The 21,154-nt window shown below is 39.8% G+C and overlaps 1 protein-coding gene across 1 annotated transcript in view; it reads left to right on the forward strand.

Moving 5' to 3' along the window:
• Positions 1-21,154, forward strand: part of LOC126195617 (uncharacterized) — a 444,247-nt gene that overhangs the window by 52,551 nt on the left and 370,542 nt on the right. Inside the window, exons 2-3 of the mRNA XM_049934243.1 lie at positions 12,695-12,762; positions 14,453-14,511. Coding sequence (XP_049790200.1) covers positions 12,695-12,762; positions 14,453-14,511 — 127 coding nt within the window. The remainder of the gene's footprint in view (positions 1-12,694; positions 12,763-14,452; positions 14,512-21,154) is intronic.

A 21,154-nucleotide genomic window follows, 5' to 3' on the forward strand; every position in this document is an offset into this window, starting at 1 on the left:
CTACACTGTAGCTTTACCTTTTGGTGATCTATCTTGGGTGCAGCTGCCCCCTGATATTATGGTAGGTAATTAATTTTTCAAAATAATGAGCTCTCTTCTTCAGCTTGCCTCTGGATACATAGTGTTCTCATGCAAAAAATCATACACAGGTATTACCACACAATATTGGTTATGAAATACATACAATACATAGAAAATTTATTAAATGTTCTGCAACAAAGTTCGACTATATTAATTCCCTAGTTATCTCACGGGTATTTAGTGGCCACTGCATATTCGGGCCCCACGTTGGGCGCCAAATTTAACGAAATCGCCGAAATGTTTGGAATTTGATTTTAAATTTCGTTAAAGAATGATGAATAATAAATTTTATCTTTTGCCTTTTAAGTTAATTTTCTTTCGTGCGAACTTTGTTGTAGAACCACTCTCTTAATTTCGTGTGGTAATAAAAAATTTTATTTTCTTAAGAATTACGTACATTTAAAGAAAAATATTACGTGCACTCATATTAACTGGATAATAATATTTAGTTGAGAATTGAGTCCTTTAGATCATTCGGCCTTGGCATACACTTTCCTGATGCAGTGGGTTTTTTGTTAAATATTTTTACTGAATTTTATCCCGGCAATAGCCATAGAACACAAGATTATCTCTATCAGCAGAAAATGTTGTAATTATTGCCAAGCCGACATTTATCACTGATCAAACCTACTTCACTATGCATTTGAGTTATTTTAAAGAACCAAACTGTTTAAATTTCAGTGTTAACTAACATTAACTATCCGCCTACGAATGCACAAACGTATAATTAATTCAAATTTTATCAGCCACAGGATCACTGTAAAAAAAGAATTTCTTAATTCACGATTGATTATTATGCATCTGTTCCCGATTTACGGGTTTGATAATTTTTTTTAAATGTGCCGCCTCTTCAGATCTGCGATTGTTGATCGCAGCACAGCCCAGCAACACCGCTAAAAAATGCTGAAAAATTCTTAAAGAAATTTTATAGATGACGTGGGCAAGCTAATTTACATAAATAATTCACACTTTTGATAAATACTGATATATTTAGCTCAAACAACAATTCAACTCACATTAATTCGTAGCGCGTCGTCTAATGGCGGCTACGTCCAGACAGAGACAAAAGAATTCTACACATTCACGAAATACATCTACACAGCTTCCTACCGCTTACAGCTCTAAGCAAGGAAGACCAAAGAATACATAGTGCATTGTCCTTTTATAGTATTGCTGACTATTAACATTTCTTTGTAATTTCACTACATTATTTCCCTCTGGCTGAATTTCACATCTCTGTTATCGCAGATATTGACACATTTTGCAATTACCTAATGAATATAGAAATATTACCATCCTAAATACAGAGAGAATATTACTACAAAAAATATTAAAATAATAACAAATGTCTTTTACACAAAATTCAATAATGTTTTTCGTTAAATAATTACATTATATACAGATTGCTGAGAGCGGCGTATATGGTACAAATAAATTTCAGTTTGTTAGTGTGTGAGTTTGCCAGGGAACGTTACAGTTAGTTAGGTTTAAGTAGCTCTAAGTTCTAGGCGACTGATGACCTCAGCTGTTAAGTCCCATAGTGGTGAGAGCCATTTGAACCATTTTTGTAATGTTCTGGGCGCCACTAATGATAGGACGGTAGACCCCTCTGATTCCCATCGACAGCAATTTGATTGGTCCCCGATACATCCAACAGGAACCACAAACGACATGAAGTCGTTGACAACTTCATCCTAATCGATGGTGTGCAAGGTACGCTAGCACTGCCTCAATATCTTCGAAGATGCATCGTCAACCGCATTCATTGGCAAGTACAGTTCCCAGACATGAATATAATAGGGCAATGGTAGGACCTGTTAAAGGTGGTCATTGCACAGGACCTCACTGAAGCTGCCATTGACGAGTGGGACCTCATACCCGAAGATAAACTTGATCATCTCATCCAGACCATGCCTCGCAGAGTGGAAGAACTCTTCAGTGTGCTGGAAGCACATACTCACTGCTAAAGACTGATAATCATCGTCTGGAGAGAAAGATGTTCAATGTTTTTGTTTTCAAGATGTACACTTAGGAGAGAGCCTGCTTTGTTTTGTAGTGATTTCTTGTAACTAACCAAACTCGTTCTTGTTTTAAGAAGGAATTATGTTTATTATGTTAATAAGGTATTGTACAAATCTCAAAGAGTGTACTATAAGAAGTCATTGTAATAAACTGTATAATATTTCAAACTTTTGTTGAGGTGTGTATATGACATGCAAAATTATTCATTGTATTCCGTTTGTGGTGCGTACTTTTAATGCCAAATATTCGGGCAGTTCCAAAGAGGTCGCAACGATGGACGAAGTAATAACAACTGTGAAAGGATTCCGGATACAGACGAAGGTACTCATCCCTAATTTTGACCTCCATTATACAATGAATACTGATCATACCGCCTGCTCATATCAATCGACGTACAACAGATACCTTGCGGAACAAGGAGAGAAAACCGCGCCTGCACAGAAAAAAGATTTGAACAAGATTAGCCATTCCTACGCAGCACAGTGTACTATAACAGCTTCAGAAAAGATATTCCCTTAGGTTTTCTTATGTATGCACAAAGTACCAAGAGAGTTTTATTGGATTGTTCAAAAAAAGAGTTGACGGGTTGACTCGTAAATTAAAATATAAAGTGCTGTATGAAGAATTTTAAAATCTGTCATTCCTTCCGCATGTGGCACATGATAAATTTCTTTGCATTACTGACTTATTAAGAGGGCAGACTGGTCAGACACTTTGCGATCAAATCGTAAAGAAAACCACGAAACTGCATTGTAAAAATTATCCCCCTCCCCCCCCCCCCCCCCATATGTTCTTCACTTGCCCAACACTGTGATGTTTATTTTTACGGACAGGTTAAAATTTTCACGACAAACATTTCAAATGCTCCCGACTTGCTAGAAAGTAAGAGAGAAATCGCTTCGAGAGGAAAGTCCATAAACATACGTTCGTTAATTCTGCGTTAATTTACTTCACCTGCTTTGCAGGAATGATCAGATACCTGTGTTTAGTACTGTAGTTGATCGAAGAGGGATCAATCTCTCTGAATTCAAACTATGTTTTCCGATGTCGTTTCTGAAAAATCCTTGTGCCCGCAAGCCAGTAGTTTCCATTACATGTGCTTGGTGCTCTACGAAATGGTATTTTGGTTGCTTCTACGAGAAATATCATCTGGATATCTTTTATAGCACAGCAAGCGACAAATGGTTCAAATAGGTCTAAGCACTATGAGACTTAACATCTGAGGTCATCAACCCTCTAGACTTTGAACTGCTTAAACTTAACTAACCTAAGGATATCACACACATCCATGCCCGAGGCAGGATTCGAACCTGCGACCGTAGCAGCCGCGAGCGGTTCTGGACTGAAGCGCGTATAACCGCTCGCCCACAGCGGCCGGCAGCAAGCGACAGCGAGTAAGAAGATTCTGTAATTTCTTCTCTAACAAACGGAGCAAACATTTGAAGAAATTTTACTGAATGATTGGTTTATTAAGAAAATTACTACGAGCAAACACTGATGTCTCTTCAGGGGCGACCGAATTCCATTTCTCCTAAACACGTGAAATAATCTAGTCTCTGCTGGGTTTTTTTAAGACTGCATCCTGTAGTCTGGCCCAAAGTCATTCTATAGGATTTAGATCTGAACTGTTTCCAGACCAGACTTCCCAAACAACAGAGAATGATCTCTTCAGAAGCGCTGCTGTTTATTTGGTTGTGTGACCTGCTGCCCTATCTTGCATAAGAACAGCATTTTCTGGATTTGGGGGAAGACCATTGTGAACTGTTTCCCGATAATTATCACTATTGGCCGTCGTTTCTGCATCAACCCCTTGCTGTACAGTTTTTCCATAGCCACAGATACCGCCAGCGACCTGTATCTTCAATCCTAGCTTTTGTCTGTGGATAGGACAGGTTCTTTTGTACGGATTCGTGAATATTGTTTCTGCTCTACTGGAGCCTAATCTGCAAACAAAATGTTCATCCTTTTTCCGTCAGGGTTAGCGTTGCATAAATCATTACTCTTTTACAGGATGCCTGATGATCAACAATGGTTTCTCTGACGGCAAGGGTTTTTTTGGTTGGATATAAGCATACCTTCCCCAGGATTGTCTACGAATAAAAATTGTATAGTTGTCCTACTGATTGTCTTCTGTCTTTGCTGGTAGTCATCTGACAAATTCAGATGTTTGGCGATTGCCTGAGTACAGATGCCAGTTTTAATCTGTACCATATGTCTGATTTTGCTTTTGGTGTTTTGGTGTTGAGTTTTGTTCGTCATCCTACTCTGTTGCTGTCGCTAACATTACCATCAGCTCTGGTAACCCAAAGTCTAGCGGTTTTTGGATCAACACCCAATGTTTGAGCACTTTTGGTGCTACGACATTCCACTTGCATGAAGGCCTTGAATTTGAGAACTACCATTTTCATGTTTTGGTCTCATTTTTAATAACAGCCTTAGAAAAGGCCAAAAACAGTAATAACCACAGAGGACTGTACAGACAAAATTAAAAAGCAGGGTGGAAATACATTGAACTGAAGAATATTAAATTTTTACAAGATCGTCTTTCTTATCCTCCTGATTAGAGTTTAGAGATAAGCTCAATTATTTTTTGTTTTTTCGTTAGGTGAAAACATAAAATATGTAAAAAAATTGTTGAATGACAAATTTTCATTAACTTGCCAAGTAAGGTGTGTTAAATTTATCAAAATATTCTGCCTTGAAGAAGTGCACCAGTACAACATTTGCCAGGATCAGAAAAACAACTGTGGGAATATGTTGACTGTGATTCATTAATACAGATTATGAAGTTCATACAGCCAGCACCATCTGTTCGTATAAAATGGTACTACCTCCACAGAGCATCAAACCTCCGTGGCTCTGTTAGTAAAAAAGAAAGAAACTTGCCGTCCACATTGTATTTAATGATATTCCGAACGACAAAATAGAAAAAAAAATTAGGGGGAGGGAGAGTACATGTGTAGCATTTGAACAATCTTTCTCTCTTTCTCTTTATCTCTCTCTCTCTTTCTTTCTTTTTTTCTTTCTAACCTTAGCTGCTGCGATACGCACACCTGTTCGAAACATGAGTAACGCTACGGATATACACCTACGTACACATAAAACTGCAACATTGATTTTCTCGGAAGCTAGAGGCCGTTGCATGAAAAGCCGCTAGCCAGGTACTGCGAGCAGGTCCTTCTGCAACATACTTATGTGTCATCGAAACAGGTCAGATGGTCCTTTTGTGAGTGAAACCTGGATGGTGGTCACTAGTGCCAAAAATAATAATACAGCATTCATATGGTTGGCAACATATGCTCGTTCTCTCGAGTTCTCTTCCGTTCCCTCCAGTGTAACCGCTTGTTCACAGATACAAGCGAATGGTAGTCAACAGTGAACACTGTCTGCGAATACTCATTTGCTTCTATTCATTCCGGTGTAAAGAAGGCTTAATACAAATAACACATAGCTTATGATGCGTAATTTCACAATGATGAGGAGATTAAAATGAATGTGTGGGTTTTCGAGGAGTGCTTAAAAATTAAAGGGATTTTTTTTCTTGATGAATCTTTATTTATCGTCAACTTTGTCCCCTTGAAAATAATCTCCCTCAGATATAATCCACTTACGCCAGCGCTTTTTTCCATCTGGAACTTGCTCTCCGTCATGGTGTTCAGCTCCTTCAGTGATTATGCTTTTAGCTCATCAATAGAGGCATAACGACGTCTTCATGTTTCTCTTCAGCCTCTGGAACAAAAAGAAGTCGTAGGATGCCATGTCTGTAGAATACGGTGGCTGAGGCAACATAACGGTTTTCCTTTTTTGCCAAAACATCACGAACAAGCATTGGATTGTGAGCAGGAGCATATTTCCACAAGTTGTTTCGTTACAATTCTGGTCGTTTTCTTCGGATTGCGTCACATAAACGGCGCATGACTTCCAGGTAGTATTCCTTATTGATCGTACGACCATAAGGCAGGAACTCATGATGCTATCCTACTGTAATCGAAGAAAGTAGTGAGAAGAATCTTGACATGTGATCGTACTTGTCGAATCTTTTTCGCTCTTGGCTCTTTAGGCAGTTTCCATTCGGACGAATGTGTCTTGATTTCGACATCATAGCCGTCACCTGTTCTCGTGACATGGATTGTTGTCGACTTCATTTAGCAATTCCTGAGCGATGTCTACACGACGTCGATTTTGATCGAAATTCAACCACTTCGCAACAATTGCTGCTACACTTTTAATGCCCAATACATCCGAAAAAATTGCTCAGCGTGAGCCAAAGGATGTGCCTATATCATCAGTATCTCTCTAATAGTGATTAGACGATTTTCCAGAAACATTTTCTTTGCTTCTTCCACAGTAACTGATATGACAGGGTGTCCAGAGCGGTCGTCGTCTTCAACGTCTTCTCGACCTTCTTTGAAACGTTTATGACATTTGTAAATTCCTGGTTGCAATAATATGCGGTATGGCACACTGTTAGAGAGAAGGATTATTGTTTCAAGAAACACATGGTACAATGAAATTACTCATCTTCAGTAGTTTGTAGGACTGCAGCTGCGGCTATGAACCGACAATCTCGTAACATGGAATACCATGAACTAGTACAACATATTCTCAGGGACTAAGCCTGATGGGCCCTCCTCAGAGAATCAACGCAAACATTACAGAACTGGCTGAGGGCCGATTATGAAAGTGAGCCTGCCTAGGTTGAAATCTAGCTAAGAAGTGAACGAGGCACACTCCAGTTCCGTCGAGCTGCACAGCCCGCTAGAGTGCGCTGTCCTCGGCAGACGACGGGCTGCCAACCTTGTGTTGGCGCGGCGTTGTAGTAGTATCTGTGCCAATGATACTACATCCTCAACGATCGTTCGGCAAACGGTTTGGCGTAAGGGTTTCAGCAGGAGGAGCCTGCTTCATGCACCGATGCGGACTGCAGTTCATCAGTGACGAAGGTTGGAGTTTGCACGCCAATACCCCAACTGGACGTTCACTGAGTGGTGAAAGATGGCCTTTTCAGATGAATTGCGTTTTAGAATCCATCGGCGTGAAAAGTCTGAAAGCGAGCAGACTGCAACAATCGTCGGAAGGGTCCAGACCGGAGGAGGGAGCGCTATGGTCTAGCGAATGTTTTCGTGATTCCCGAGGCGATTTCGTCATTCTGGAAGGCACACTAGATCAACACAGTATGCATCTCTCCTTGTTTTTTCTCAGCACGATGGCAGATACCAGCAGAACAATGCAACGTGTCACACCGCTTGCAGTATATGATCGTGGTTCGGAGAGCACCAGGATGAGTTGATGGTACTCCCTTGGCCACCAGACTTCCTGGATTTAAACCCAATCGAGAATCTGTGAGACCACCGCGATAGGGTTCAAAATGGTTCAAATGGCTCTGAGCACTATGGGACTTAACTGCTGTGGTCATCAGTCGCTTAGAACTTAGAACTACTTAAACCTAACTAACCTAAGGACATCATACAAGTGTTCAAGTAAGGAAGGTAGCGTTTGTCAATTTTGATGCTTAAGGTTGCTGTAGTGGGGCTTTTTAGGTTTATGGTAGATAGGGATTAGCTGTCTGCGAATTATTATTACCTGCTTAATGGCGTTTTCAAGACAGCAGAGCGGTGACTATGTTATGTGAGATAGTTTGCAGAAGTGGTTTATGTGTTTAAACTTTTCAGTGCTTTAGGTGTTCACTATATCTGATTCTAAAATTTATGTTTGTCTTTCACACATATGCTGAATAACAGTCATTGAAGGTTAATGTGCGTTTTCCTGAATTTATTTTAAGTGGTGTAGAGTGTTTGTAACCTTGCTTTTCAGTGTCACCACGAATCATCTCTAGTACGTAATTACAAGTTTCTCTCTTCATCGCAAATGTTCGTGAAACTTGTCTGGTTGTTCCAGTAACAGAGGAAAGAGTACACAGTACACACAACGTTCTTTTCCAAACAAATATAGTTCATTCACATGTATTCGGTGTCGTTTTAACCGCAAAAATCTACAATGCAGCACTCGTCTCCAAGCTGTCGACCGATATAATCGCGCGTCGTCTGCCGACCGTTGTCGGTGCCACACTGATCGAAACGAAATCTATCGAAAACGAAAGATATTAGTTTCAAATCCTCAGTTTCCAGGTTTCTATGCCGAGTGATAAGATGCCTTAGTTCTGTCGAATAGAACATCCTCGGATATCATCTTCAGTTTGCGAGGAAAAATCTCAGGTAATACGAGTATATTCAGTTCGACGAGTGAGAGTATTTGCAGATAATTAGATAGAATTTGCTGCATACGACTTTCAATGCACTACACAAATTTGTTGCTGCAACTGCAGTGAGCAGTGCAAACGTTGCATCTCGAAGTTACACATCTTTCATTTAACTGCAAAAGAGGTCGCTGGTATAAGGCTGTGTGGCTTTTTCAAAAAAGCTAGATGTTATACTTGCCGAAGCTCTTGGTTCGGTATTTGATTCATTTCGGTTCTCGAGAACAGACTTCTCGATTCTCCTTAGTTCTTGTTTCTGCATATCTCTAGACAGCTACGTTGTCACATGTTGCATATGATTCATCAGACGGAGAAGCTCGTGTCACTTACATTTTATCTGCAAAGTGAAGATTCCACGGGAGTTCAGAGCGATCAACGATCGATCGCTGCGATTTTCCCGCCTATATCCGATCTGCAGATACACCACTGGCCATTAAAATTGCTACACCACGAAGATGAGTTGCTACAGACGCGAAATTTAACCGATAGGAAGAAGATGCTGTGATATGCAAATGATTAGCTTTTCAGAGCATTCGCGCAAGGTTGGCGCCGGTGGCGACATCGGCAACGTGCTGACATGAGGAAAGTTTCCAAACGATTTCTCATACACAAACAGCAGTTGACCGGCGTTGCCTGGTGAAACGTTGTTGTGATGCCTCGTGTAAGGAGGAGAAATGCGTACCATCACGTTTCCGACTTTGATAAAGGTCGGATTGTAGCCTATCGCGATTGCGGTTTATCGTATCGCGACATTGCTGCTCGCGTTGGTCGAGATCCAATTACTGTTAGCATAATATGGAATCGGTGGGTTCAGAAGGGTAATACGGAACGCCGTGCTGGATTCCAACGGCCTCGTATCACTAGCAGTCGAGATGACAGGAATCTTATCTGTATGGCTGTAACGGATCGTGCAGCCACGACTCGATCCCTGAGTCAACAGATGGGTACGTTTGCAAGACAACAACCATCTGCACGAACAGCAGCAAGGACTATCAGCTCGGAGGCCATGGCTGCGGTTACCCTTGATGCTGCATCATAGACAGGAACGCCTGCGATGGTGTACTCAACGACGAACCTGGGTGCACGAATGGCAAAACGTCATTTTTTCGGATGAATCCAGGTTCTGTTTACAGCATCATGATGGTCGCATTCGAGCCAGCCGTGGTGGCCGTGCGGTTCTAAGCGCTGCAGTCTGGAACCGCGGGACTGCTACGGTCGCAGGTTCGAATCCTGCCTCGGGCATGGATGTGTGATGTCCTTAGGTTAGTTAGGTTTAAGTAGTTCTAAGTTCTAGGGGACTGATGACCTAAGATGTTAAGTCCCATAGTGCTCAGAGCCATTTGAACCATTTGGTCGCATTCGAGTTTGGCGACATTGCAGTGAAGGCACATTGAAAGCGTGTATTCGTCATCGCCATACTGGCGTATCACCCGGCGTGATGGTATGGTGTGCCATTGGTTACACGTCTCGGTCACTTCTTGTTCGCATTGACGGCACTTTGAACAGTGGACGTTACATTTCAGATGTGTTACGACCCGTGGCTCTAACCTTCATTCGATCCCTGCGAAACCCTACATTTCAGCAGGATAATGCACGACCGCATGTTGCAGGTCCTGTACGGGCCTTTCTGGATACAGAAAATGTTCGACTGCTGCCTGGCCAGAACATTCTCCAGATCTCTCACCAATTGAAAACGTCTGGTCAATGGTGGCCGAGCAACTGTCTCGTCGCAATATTTCAGTCACCACTCCTGATGAACTGTGGTATCGTATAAAGCTGCATGGGCAGCTGTACCTGTACACGCCATCCAAGCTCTGTCTGACTCAATGCCCTGGCGTATCAAGGCCGTTATTACGGCCAGAGGTGGTTGTTCTGGGTACTGATTTCTCAGGATCAGTGCACCCAAATTGCGTGTAAATGTAATCACATGTCAGTTCTAGTATAATATATTTGTCCAATGAATACCCGTTTATCATCTGCATTTCTTGGCGATGGACAGTTGCGGTTCGTTGCACGTGTAGTGGGAATGAAATACATTTTTGTCACAAAATGGTTATCAATCCAGGTGATCATAAAGCGTCCTACTCTTGTAAATATCCCGATGTTTGACGACATACGGAGATATTCGGTTGGTGTACACGTTCATAGCGTTTTTCCGTAAGTTTAATAAACAGAACAGATTCACACAACAGAGGCTTTAGTCGTCAATAAGACATTCTCCTTCACTACTTACTATAATTAACCAGCGCTGGGGTAACTTTTCTATTGCGCGACTGTAGAAATCACGTGGTTTTGAGGTGATGAACTCGTCGAGACATGTTCGGATAGCATCTTCATCCGGAAAGGAAGTTGTTCGAAAGAGTGCAAAGAAGGTGAAAATCTGAGGGCGCAAAATCAGGTGAAAAAGATGAGTGCGGAATGACTTCCCAACCCATCTCTTCTATAGTGTTTTTTGTCAACCTATCAGAATGCGAGCGGGCATTATCGTGGAGAAGCATCACTTTACGCAGTCTTCCTGGTCGTTGTTCTTGGACTGCGTCTGCAACACGTCTCAGTAGTTGACAATACATGTCAGCAGTGATGATCAAATCGCGGAAGCAATTCGCAGGACACCACACTGTCGCTGTTCCGCCAGATACATAACATTATCTTTTGTGGACGTGTGCAGTTCTCTGTACGAGGAGTTGCTAATTTGTTTGGGCTCAGGCATTCCTTTCTTTTCCGTATGTTAGCTTAAAGACACCATTTCTCGTCACTCGTAACGATACAGGATAGAAATGGTCGCGTTGTTCACGAACCAACTAATGACCATCAAGCCGAGATGCACAAATATCCACCCGCAGATTTTTGTGATTTTTTACTTTAGAGCATGTGGTACCCACACACTCGATTTTTGAACTCCCTCATTCCATGAAAATGTCGCACAGTTGTGGAATGATCACAGTTCATCACATTTGCCAGATCTCTATTACACTGACGTGGATCAATGTGGATTAATGGGTTTAAACGATCTTAATCAAACCCTGATCGTCTTCCTGAATGTGCAGAGTCACTAGTGTCCAAACGATCCTCCTTAAAACGAAAAAACCATTTTCTTGCCGTGCTCAGTCAAGTGACATTATCCATGTATATGGTGCAAATATTTCTAACTGCCTCCACTGCTGTCACTCCCCCTAATGAACTCAAACAATGTCGGAAATGTTCACATTTCTTCACTTGCCACGCCATTTTCTAGCGTCCATAGCTCTACTCACTATCTCCAAATGACAATATGTAAACTCAAATAGCAACAGTGAACTATAAAAAAAATGACTATCGATAAATGAACCCATAGCAACCGGAATACCAACATGAAAGATAAACACTCTATGAAGTTATAAACCAACCTAATAAAATTAGATTTACAGTATTGTGAACAAAGTGCAGGTAATCTACAGGTCATCATGGAAAAAAAGCCTTTACAATTAAATACGCACACCATACCGTACCTACTAAGAGTATGATACCATAACGTGTTGCTCAGGCAGTACATACCGAACACTTCATTTTTCCGTACCTCTCTTGTTCAACTCTTCTGATCATTTATTCGGCCCACTGTCATTTGAATGTACAACAACAAAAATACTGAAAAACTCTGTGGTGTTGGAAAATACATTCTCATAACCGGCCAACTGCATAGGACACTCCCAATACCCTCGGTTGAAAAATCATCAACTAGAGTCCATTGACATAGAGTAAATACGAAAAATAAATGAATGAGAACGAAAGACAATCGCCATAGTCTAAAACTATAGAACATTTTCGCGTACTGATTGTTGCAACGTCATTCGTGGCACCATTTTTCGAAATAGCAGTCTTAAAACCACCAACGCAGCTCACTGAACTGAGTGAAATGTTATACATTGCAATGATTGACGGAGTCTAGACGAATTTAGCATTACTGGAAATTGCCTGATGATTTAGGCTTCTATTTCCGTTGGAATACCGTACCGGTAGTGGTTGGTTCAATATGACTAGGGATTATTTCTTCCATTATTGTTGTATAACAGTGTCAATATCCATGTGAAAAGCGTTACGTTATTGTGACTGTACCTATTCCCACGCTCCCACATTTACACCATTAGAAGCACCACAGTGTATACAGAAATTCGATAAGAACGAACATTTATACTGAAGTTTCGTGCATACAAGACAAACACTCTTTTAACTGTATTGCTGTATGTCAATAGTGAAATTTTTTTATCGTTATATAACTGATAGAAGTGGTCGTAATAAATAGTTATGACAACATTGTAACATGATGCACCCTTCTCATTGAATTAATGAATTTTATAGGTGCAGTTCTACTGGCCATCTTTATTCTCATCACTAATGCCGAAGCTAACGTACCGAAGTGCCCCATGGTGAGTATGTAGTTTGTAATTACTGAATAAATTATTCAGTTATTTAGGTTTATACTTAATATAGTTAAAATAACGAAAATTAAGTTTGCGAGAGGAATCAAAAGTTATAGCAAATGGGATTACAACCGCGATGAAGAATAAGAGAACTGAAAATTATATCTATTCCAGCAAAATAATACAGGCAAAGATAGAACAACCACCCCCTTTGAACTGATCCTGAGGCATCATGAAAACAATCTGTTGATTATCATCCAACAGTCCAAAGATGTTTGGGAGGCCCAAGAGTTGGATAGTAGAGCAGAACAGTGTCACAGCCCAGCTCATGAAGTACTGGATGGTAACATTGTTGACGAATTGCCAGAATTGGTAGTCCCAAGAATGCTATTATGAATATAAATGCCTGTTTTTATTAATTGCTGTGCCTGATAACTCACTTCCCTCTGTACGACAGCTTGGAAGAATTCTCGTATTTAGAGACTCTTAGCATTTGACAACTGATTTACAAGAAAATATGTTAATGTATGCTAGAACAAATTGTTTTCTTTCTACAATAATTGAACAAAATCTAAGTACTTTTCACTTAACTTTCTCATAGAAGATACACTAGCATGGCAGGAGCTGAGAGCTGAAGAATAAGTAGAATCTCTTACCTTCACTGCTGGGGTTGGTACCAATGTCAAAGACAACAGTGTCTCACCCAACAGTAATCTTATCACCAGACTAATAAATTGAAATCAGGGGAAGTTACCACCAACAATGCCATCTGCAATCATTCTGTGAAACAACAAAGAAAACGTGTTCAGAAACTGAACAGTAAGGTCTACATCTATATCCATACTCTGCAGACCACCAGAAGGTGCATGTCAGAGGTTATATCCCATTGTATCAGTTATTAGGGGTTCTTCTCATGTCATTCGTGTATGGAGTCTGGTGAGAATCATTGTTTGAATGCCTCTGTGTGTGCTGTACTTATTCTAATCTTGGCCACACAGTGACTACGTGGGCGATATGTAGGGGGTTATAGTATGTTCCTGGACTCATCATTTAAAACTGGTTCTTGAAACTTTGTTAGTAGACTTTCTTCGAATAGTTTACATCTATCTTCAAGAGTCTGTCAGTTCAATTTCTTCAACACCATTGTAACACTCTCCCACAGGTCAAACAAACCCATGACAATTTGTGCTGCCCTTCTCTACATATATTCACTATCCCTGGTTACTTTTATTTGGTAAGGTGATACCTTAATTTAGAGAAAATGAGAAAAAGATTCAGTTATGACTTCATTAGTCCTGAAATGTGGTTGCTGTGTATTCAAGAAACTATGGGAGGTTAAAGGAGAACAGTTACAGATAATTTTGAGGATAAGTCCTAATTTCAGTGCCAGTTCATTGTTGCTGCATCATAGCCCTTAATTATTAATTTGCTAGACTGATGTGTATAACCAAGTCATAACCATCTTTTCTATCCCATTTGTGAAATATAAATGATAAAGTTTGTTGTTGCCATGGGGATGCAAAGAAACTAACTACAGTTGATACACTGCCAGTACAGTTTAGTGATGGATTTATACTTTTTTCTGTTCTCTGACAATACTGTATAGTGTGAAGAGAAGAAAGAAAAATTAAATTTAAAATTGGGTATTTTATTTTGGTACAGGTTCTAATTTCAGCCTGATGTGTTTATTTTTAAGGTCCAAAATGAGCAACTGCCATGTGATGGAACATCATCTTCTGGAGCAGTCATTAACTTGTAAGTGAAATTTGTATTCATCTGTGTTCTTGTTACAAATAAAGCGAAGTATCATATTTAGGTAAGAACTCAATAGAGGGGATAATCTTGTATATTTGCCTATCAATGACTAATTGCCTCTACTATTTGATGAATTGTTACCTCTACTCCTAAATTATTTACATTTGACCAGAACTTTTGGCAGAAAATTGTTGGGATTTCTTTCTCTTCTATTTTTTCTGAATGGTTTCTCTTTTAGTAAATGCAGAAAAACCTTCATGAAAGTATAGTTCTGTTTTTGGTTCCAGTACTTACTCAAAATTTCAACATGTGTATTGCCACCTACTTGCATTTAAAAATCTGTGTATAATCACACTCCTTGAAAGTGCTGGGACAGATTATGTAGAGAAGAGAGAAAGATAAACTGAACTGCAAGAGGGTTGGCAGAACAGTGATATTAAGAGAGATTAAAGCAGTAAGAACTTCATGTCTGTTACAAGAATACTTATGGATAGGTACTGAAAACTTGGGACAACTTCACAATTATTCTTAGATGTAGTTTAAAACTGTTGGTATTGTCTCACATAAGATCTGTAAGTTGCTTTGGAATATACTAATGACAATTTTTTTGCTACAGCTCTGTAGCAATATCCAGATAAAAAAAGTGTGTGTTTTATCACCAATTCTGTTGATCATAGTTATGAATCTAATCATGAGATTTAAAATGAAACTGAATGTAAGGCTTATTCCCTTGTATTTGAAAACCTGTGCTGTTATAAGAGTAACATGTGGAGAATCAGAAGAGTCAGTACAGGAGATTCTTGCTATACTGAACAAAATAATGATGATAATAATAATACAGATGTAAATCAGCAAATTTAAACATTAGGAAATACCATCCACAGAGAAGGAAATGATTCGGACAGCTTTCTGGAAAAGGCCAGACTGAAATAATCCGCAAAACTCAAATATTTTGGGAATACTATATTAAAATATAACATTTAAAGACAGGAAATCCTCAATAGAAATTAAAAAGTGTCAAACATTACCAATCAAGTGATAAAATCTTCATGGAACATGAAATTAAGATGCAAAAATGGCAGTAATGATGAATATCTAAATTCTACTAATCCTTACGTAGTTGTGAACCAAAAACATATAGCTTCTTAGCGAGAAAAATAAAACCAAGCAGAAGATATGATGTTCAGCAGGACAATGTGTCCTGCGACTTGCAAGGATAAAAGGAGACATAAAGCAAATTGTTGTGGAAAAGTTAGCATGAAAGAGCATGTTTTAAATGCAATAACCAGATGTAAACCCCAGTCAAAGGGCTACATACTTTCCTACTGTAGACTGTTTCAAGGTTAAGGAGAATGTTTCTTTTCTTAAGAAATTTGACAAGTCATCTGTTAGTAAATACAGTGCAGTTTCCTTGCAGCAGTTTTTTCAGAAATAGTAGGACATTTCATGAATCAACAAGTCTATGAACTTATAACACAACTGTGACTAACTGTTAGTACAGTTTTAAAACAAACTCATCAGTGTGGAACGCTATAGAAAATGTCGTGTCAACTCATTTATTTCCAGAATAATTTTGTCCTGGTGCTCTAGTTAGACATGCCTGTTTCTAGGAAATTAATAGTTATACAGACATAACTTATATTTTAAGGATAACCGTTCACTGGCTTGTTAGCTGTAGCATTTACTGCACGGGGTAACCGCGCCGTCTGCGGCATCTTGCCACGGATTGCATAGCTCCCCTCATCGGAGGTTCGAGTCCTCCCTCAGGCATGGGTGTGTGTGTTCTCCTTAGTGTAAGTTGGTTTAAATTAGATTAAATAGTGTGTAAGCCTAGGGACCAGTGAGCTCAGCAGTTTGGTCCCATAAGTACTTACCACAAATTTACAAACTTTGAAGATCTGTGAGACTAATGTTAGTGAGAAAGTTGCAGCTCTCAAACTGGACCTCCCCTACAACACCTCCCCACCCAACCCCCCCCCCCCCCCCCCAACCCGCCATGCTATTCATGCAGATAGGGGCCAAGTTACTTTATTTCTAAATGGTTCAGGAGGTGTTTCTTACAACTGGCCTAGTTCTAGCAATTCTTTGTGCTGATGATACCACTTCCATAGTAACTTTAAATACACTGAAGAGTTAAAAGAAACTGGTACTCCTGCATAATATCGTGTAGGTCCCCACAAACATGCAGAAATGCTACAACACAATGAGGCATGGACTCCACAAACGTCTGAAGTAGTACTGGAGGGAATTGACACCGTGAATCCTGCAGGGCTGTCCATAAATCCTTAAGAATATGAGGGGCTGGCGATCTCTTCTGAACAGCACATTGCAAGGCATCCCAGATATGATTAATAATGTTCATGTCTGGGGTGTTTGGTGGCCAGCAGAAGTGTTTAAACTCGGAAGAGTGTTCTTGGAGCCACTCTGTAGCAATTCTGGATGTGTGGGGTATCACATTGTCTAAATCTACACCTACATCCATACTCCGCAAGCCACCTGACAGTGTGTGGCGGAGGGTACGCTGAGTACCTCTATCGGTTCTCCCTTCTATTCCAGTCTTGTATTGTTCGTGGAAAGAAGGATTGTCGGTATGCTTCTGTGTGGGCTCTAATCTCTCTGATTTTATCCTCATGGTCTCTTCGCGAGATATACGTAGGAGGGAGCAATATACTGCTTGACTCTTCGGTGAAGGTATGTTCTCGAAACTTTAACAAAAGCCTGTACCTAGCTACTGAGCGTCTCTCCTGCAGAGTCTTCCACTGGAGTTTATCTATCATCTCCGTAACGCTTTCGCGATTACTAAATGATCCTGTAACGAAGCGCGCTGCTCTCCGTTGGATCTTCTCTACCTCTTCTATCAACCCTATCTGGTACGGATCCCACACTGCTGAGCAGTATTCAAGCAGTGGGCGAACAAGCGTACTGTAACCTACTTCCTTTGTTTTCGGATTGCATTTCCTTAGGATTCTTCCAATGAATCTCAGTCTGGCATCTGCTTTACCGACGATCGACTTTATATGATCATTCCTTTTTAAATCACTCCTAATGCGTACTCCCAGATAATTTATGGAATTAACTGCTTCCAGTTGCTGACCTGCTATTTTGTGGCTAAATGATAAGGGATCTATCTTTCTATGTATTTGCAGCACATTACACTTGTCTACATTGAGATTCAATTGCCATTCCCTGCACCATGCGTCAATTCGCTGCAGATCCTCCTGCATTTCAGTACAATTTTCCATTGTTACAACCTCTCGATACACCACAGCATCATCTGCAAAAAGCCTCAGTGAACTTCCGATGTCATCCTCCAGGTCATTTATGTATATTGTGAATAGCAACGGTCCTATGACACTCCCCTGCAGCACACCTGAAATCACTCTTACTTCGGAAGACTTCTCTCCATTGAGAATGACACGCTACATTCTGTTATCTAGGAACTCCTCAATCCAATCACACAATTGGTCTGATAGTCCATATACTCTTACTTTGTTCATTAAACGACTGTGGGGAACTGTATCAAACGCCTTGCGGAAGTCAAGAAACACGGCATCTACCTGTGAACCCGTGTCTATGGCCCTCTGAGTCTCGTGGATGAATAGCAAGAGCTGGGTTTCACACGACCGTCTTTTTCGAAACCCATGCTGATTCCTACAGAGTAGATTTCTAGTCTCCGGAAAAGTCATTATACTCAAACATAATACGTGTTCCAAAATTCTACAACTGATCGACGTTAGAGATATAGATCTATAGTTCTGCACATCTGTTCGACGTCCCTTCTTGAAAACGGGGATTCTTTCCTCTTTTGAGCGATTTTAATTGTTTCTCTATCCCTCTGTCATCTATTTCGATATCTACCATTTTGTCATCTGTGCAACAATCTAGAGAAGGAACTACAGTGCAGTCTTCCTCTGTGAAACAGCTATGGAGAAAGACATTTAGTATTTCGGCCTTTAATCTGTCATCCTCTGTTTCAGTACCATTTTGGTCACAGAGTGTCTGGACATTTTGTTTTGATCCACCTACCGCTTTGACATAAGACCAAAATTTCTTAGGATTTTCTGCCAAGTCAGTACATAGGACTTTACTTTCGAATTCATTGAACGCCTCTCGCATAGCCCTCCTCACACTACATTTCGCTTCGCATAATTTTTGTTTGTCTGCAAGGCTTTGGCTATGTTTATGTTTGCTGTGAAGCTCCCTTTGCTTCCACAGCAGTTTTCTAACTCGGTTGTTGTACCACGGTGGCTCTTTTCCATCTCTGATGATCTTGCTTGTCACATACTCATCTAACGCATATTGTACGATGGTTTTGAACTTTGTCCACTGATCCTCAACACTATCTGTACTTGAGACAAAACTTTTGTGTTTAGCTGTCAAGTACTCTGTAATCTGCTTCCTGCTGGAATTGCTCATGGAATGTACAATGTAGAATGTAGTTTATTCATCTCATAACGTACAGTTACAAATCAAAGATTTTTGTACTAGAGACATGTCAATTTACTTTTAAAAAATAAGGTTGTAATAATTAACATATTTAATCAGACATTTCTGAATTTTTAGACATGAACAATTTAACAAGAATATATATAACACTTATGGGCATTTTGCAGCTTGAAATACAATTTTTAAAATATATTAAGAATTTATTATACAATACATAATCTTTATTTTTTCTTTTCTTTTCAAACTGCCAAACTATCCTGCATGAATTCTTCAATTAAATAATAACATTTTCCTACTAGTGTCTTAAATAACATATTTGTATTATTTAATTTATTGTAAATTTTTGATCCTGTGTACAATGGTGTTTGAGCATAAAATTTTAAATTATGGAAGGGAAGTTTGAAATTTTATCTGTGACAAGTACTGTAATTGTGGTTGAAATGAAAATTGTCATGTGGGTTTTGATTTTTATACCTGAAAATAAAAATTTCATAGATGTACAGAGAAGGAATGGTTAGTATTTTTAATTTTTTACATAATTTGTAACATGATGTTCTTTTTTGGACTAAACACATGTTTCTTACAATTCTCTTTTAAAGTGATAGTTATCTTGAGCTGTTCATAGAGTTTCCCCAGAAAACTATTCCGTATCGAATTATAGTTTCAAAGTAGCTGTGGTAGACTGTCTTCCTGGTGTCCATAATGGTGGAACCAGATAAGACATTGATCGCATAAGCTAGGCTGTTTGGTTTGTTCACTAACAAGTCTACATGTACCTTCCAATTTAAATTTTTGTCAAGCTTCAGACATAACTTGCTTCAGTCATTTCCTGATCACTGTGCACTATTTTTATGGGAGATGGTGATGATGTTTTAGCACTGAACTCCACTAACTGTGTTTTTGTGAAATTGAGTTTTAATCAACTTTGCTGAAACCATATTTTCCACATATCATGAATTTGTTCTAAATTGTCATTTTCAATTAAAACTGAGGTGTATTCTGTGAATAAAATTGAGCCATGCAGGACCCCTGTACAAATCTTTTTCCCGTCCAAGAATGATTTTTTTCCATTTGAATTTAATATAACTTTCTGTTTTCTTTCAGGCAAATAAGGTTTTAAACACTGTAATGCCCTGTCCACTATCCCATATCTCTCTAACTTGCGTAGAAGTAGTGAGTGATCAAGTCAAAAGCTTTGGTCAAATCACAAAAAATACCTGTGACCTTTTTACCCTTGTCTAAAGTAGAGATTATCTTTTCAGTAAATTCCCTGACAGTGTTTTTCCCCTTTTGAAATCCAAATTGATTTTTGACTATGATATCATTTTCTGTGAGAAAGTTTTCAAGATGTTTTGCAATAATCATTTCTATCACCTTAGCAAAAACTGGCAGCAGGGAAATAGGGTGGTAATTTCCCATGTCAGTGAACACGAATGGATGCAGGTGATAAGACAGCATGCTTACATATGTGTCTCCTGTCAGAGACATATCTAGACATATCATGGGTCCCATATCACTCCAACTGCACACACCGCACACCATTGTAGAGCCTCCATCAGCTTGAACAGTCCCCTGCTGACATCCAGTGTCCAGGGATTCATGAGGTTGTCGCTGTACCCACACAGGTCCATCTGCTCGATATAATTTGAAACGAGACTCATCCAACTAGGCAACATGTTTCCAGCCATCAACAGTCCAATTTTGGTTTTGACGGGCCCGGGCAAAGTGTAAAGCTTTTGTTGTGCAGTCATCAAGGGTACATGAGTGGGCCTTTGACTCCAAAAGCCCATATTGGTGATGTTTCATTGAATGTTTTGCATGCTGAAATTGTTGACAGCCCAGCAATGAAATCTGCAGCAATTTACAGAAGGGTTGTACTTCCATCACATTGAATGATTCTCTTTAGTGGTCTTTGGCCCTGTTCTTGGAGGATCCTTTTCCAGCCACTGCGATGTTGGAGACTTGATGTTTTACCAGACTTCTGATGTTCATGGTACACACGTGAAATGGTCATATGGGAAAATCACCACTTCATCATACCTCGGATACGTTGTGTCCCATCGCTTGTGCACTGACTGTAACACCACGCTCAAACTCACTTAAATCATAATAACCTGCCATTGTAGTAGCAGTAACAGATCTAACAACTGTGCCAGACACTTGTTGTCGTATATAGGGGTTGCCAACTGCAGCACTG

Source organism: Schistocerca nitens, chromosome 7 (assembly GCF_023898315.1).
Source record: "Schistocerca nitens isolate TAMUIC-IGC-003100 chromosome 7, iqSchNite1.1, whole genome shotgun sequence".
In the NCBI taxonomy this organism is placed as follows: Eukaryota; Metazoa; Arthropoda; class Insecta; order Orthoptera; family Acrididae; genus Schistocerca; species Schistocerca nitens.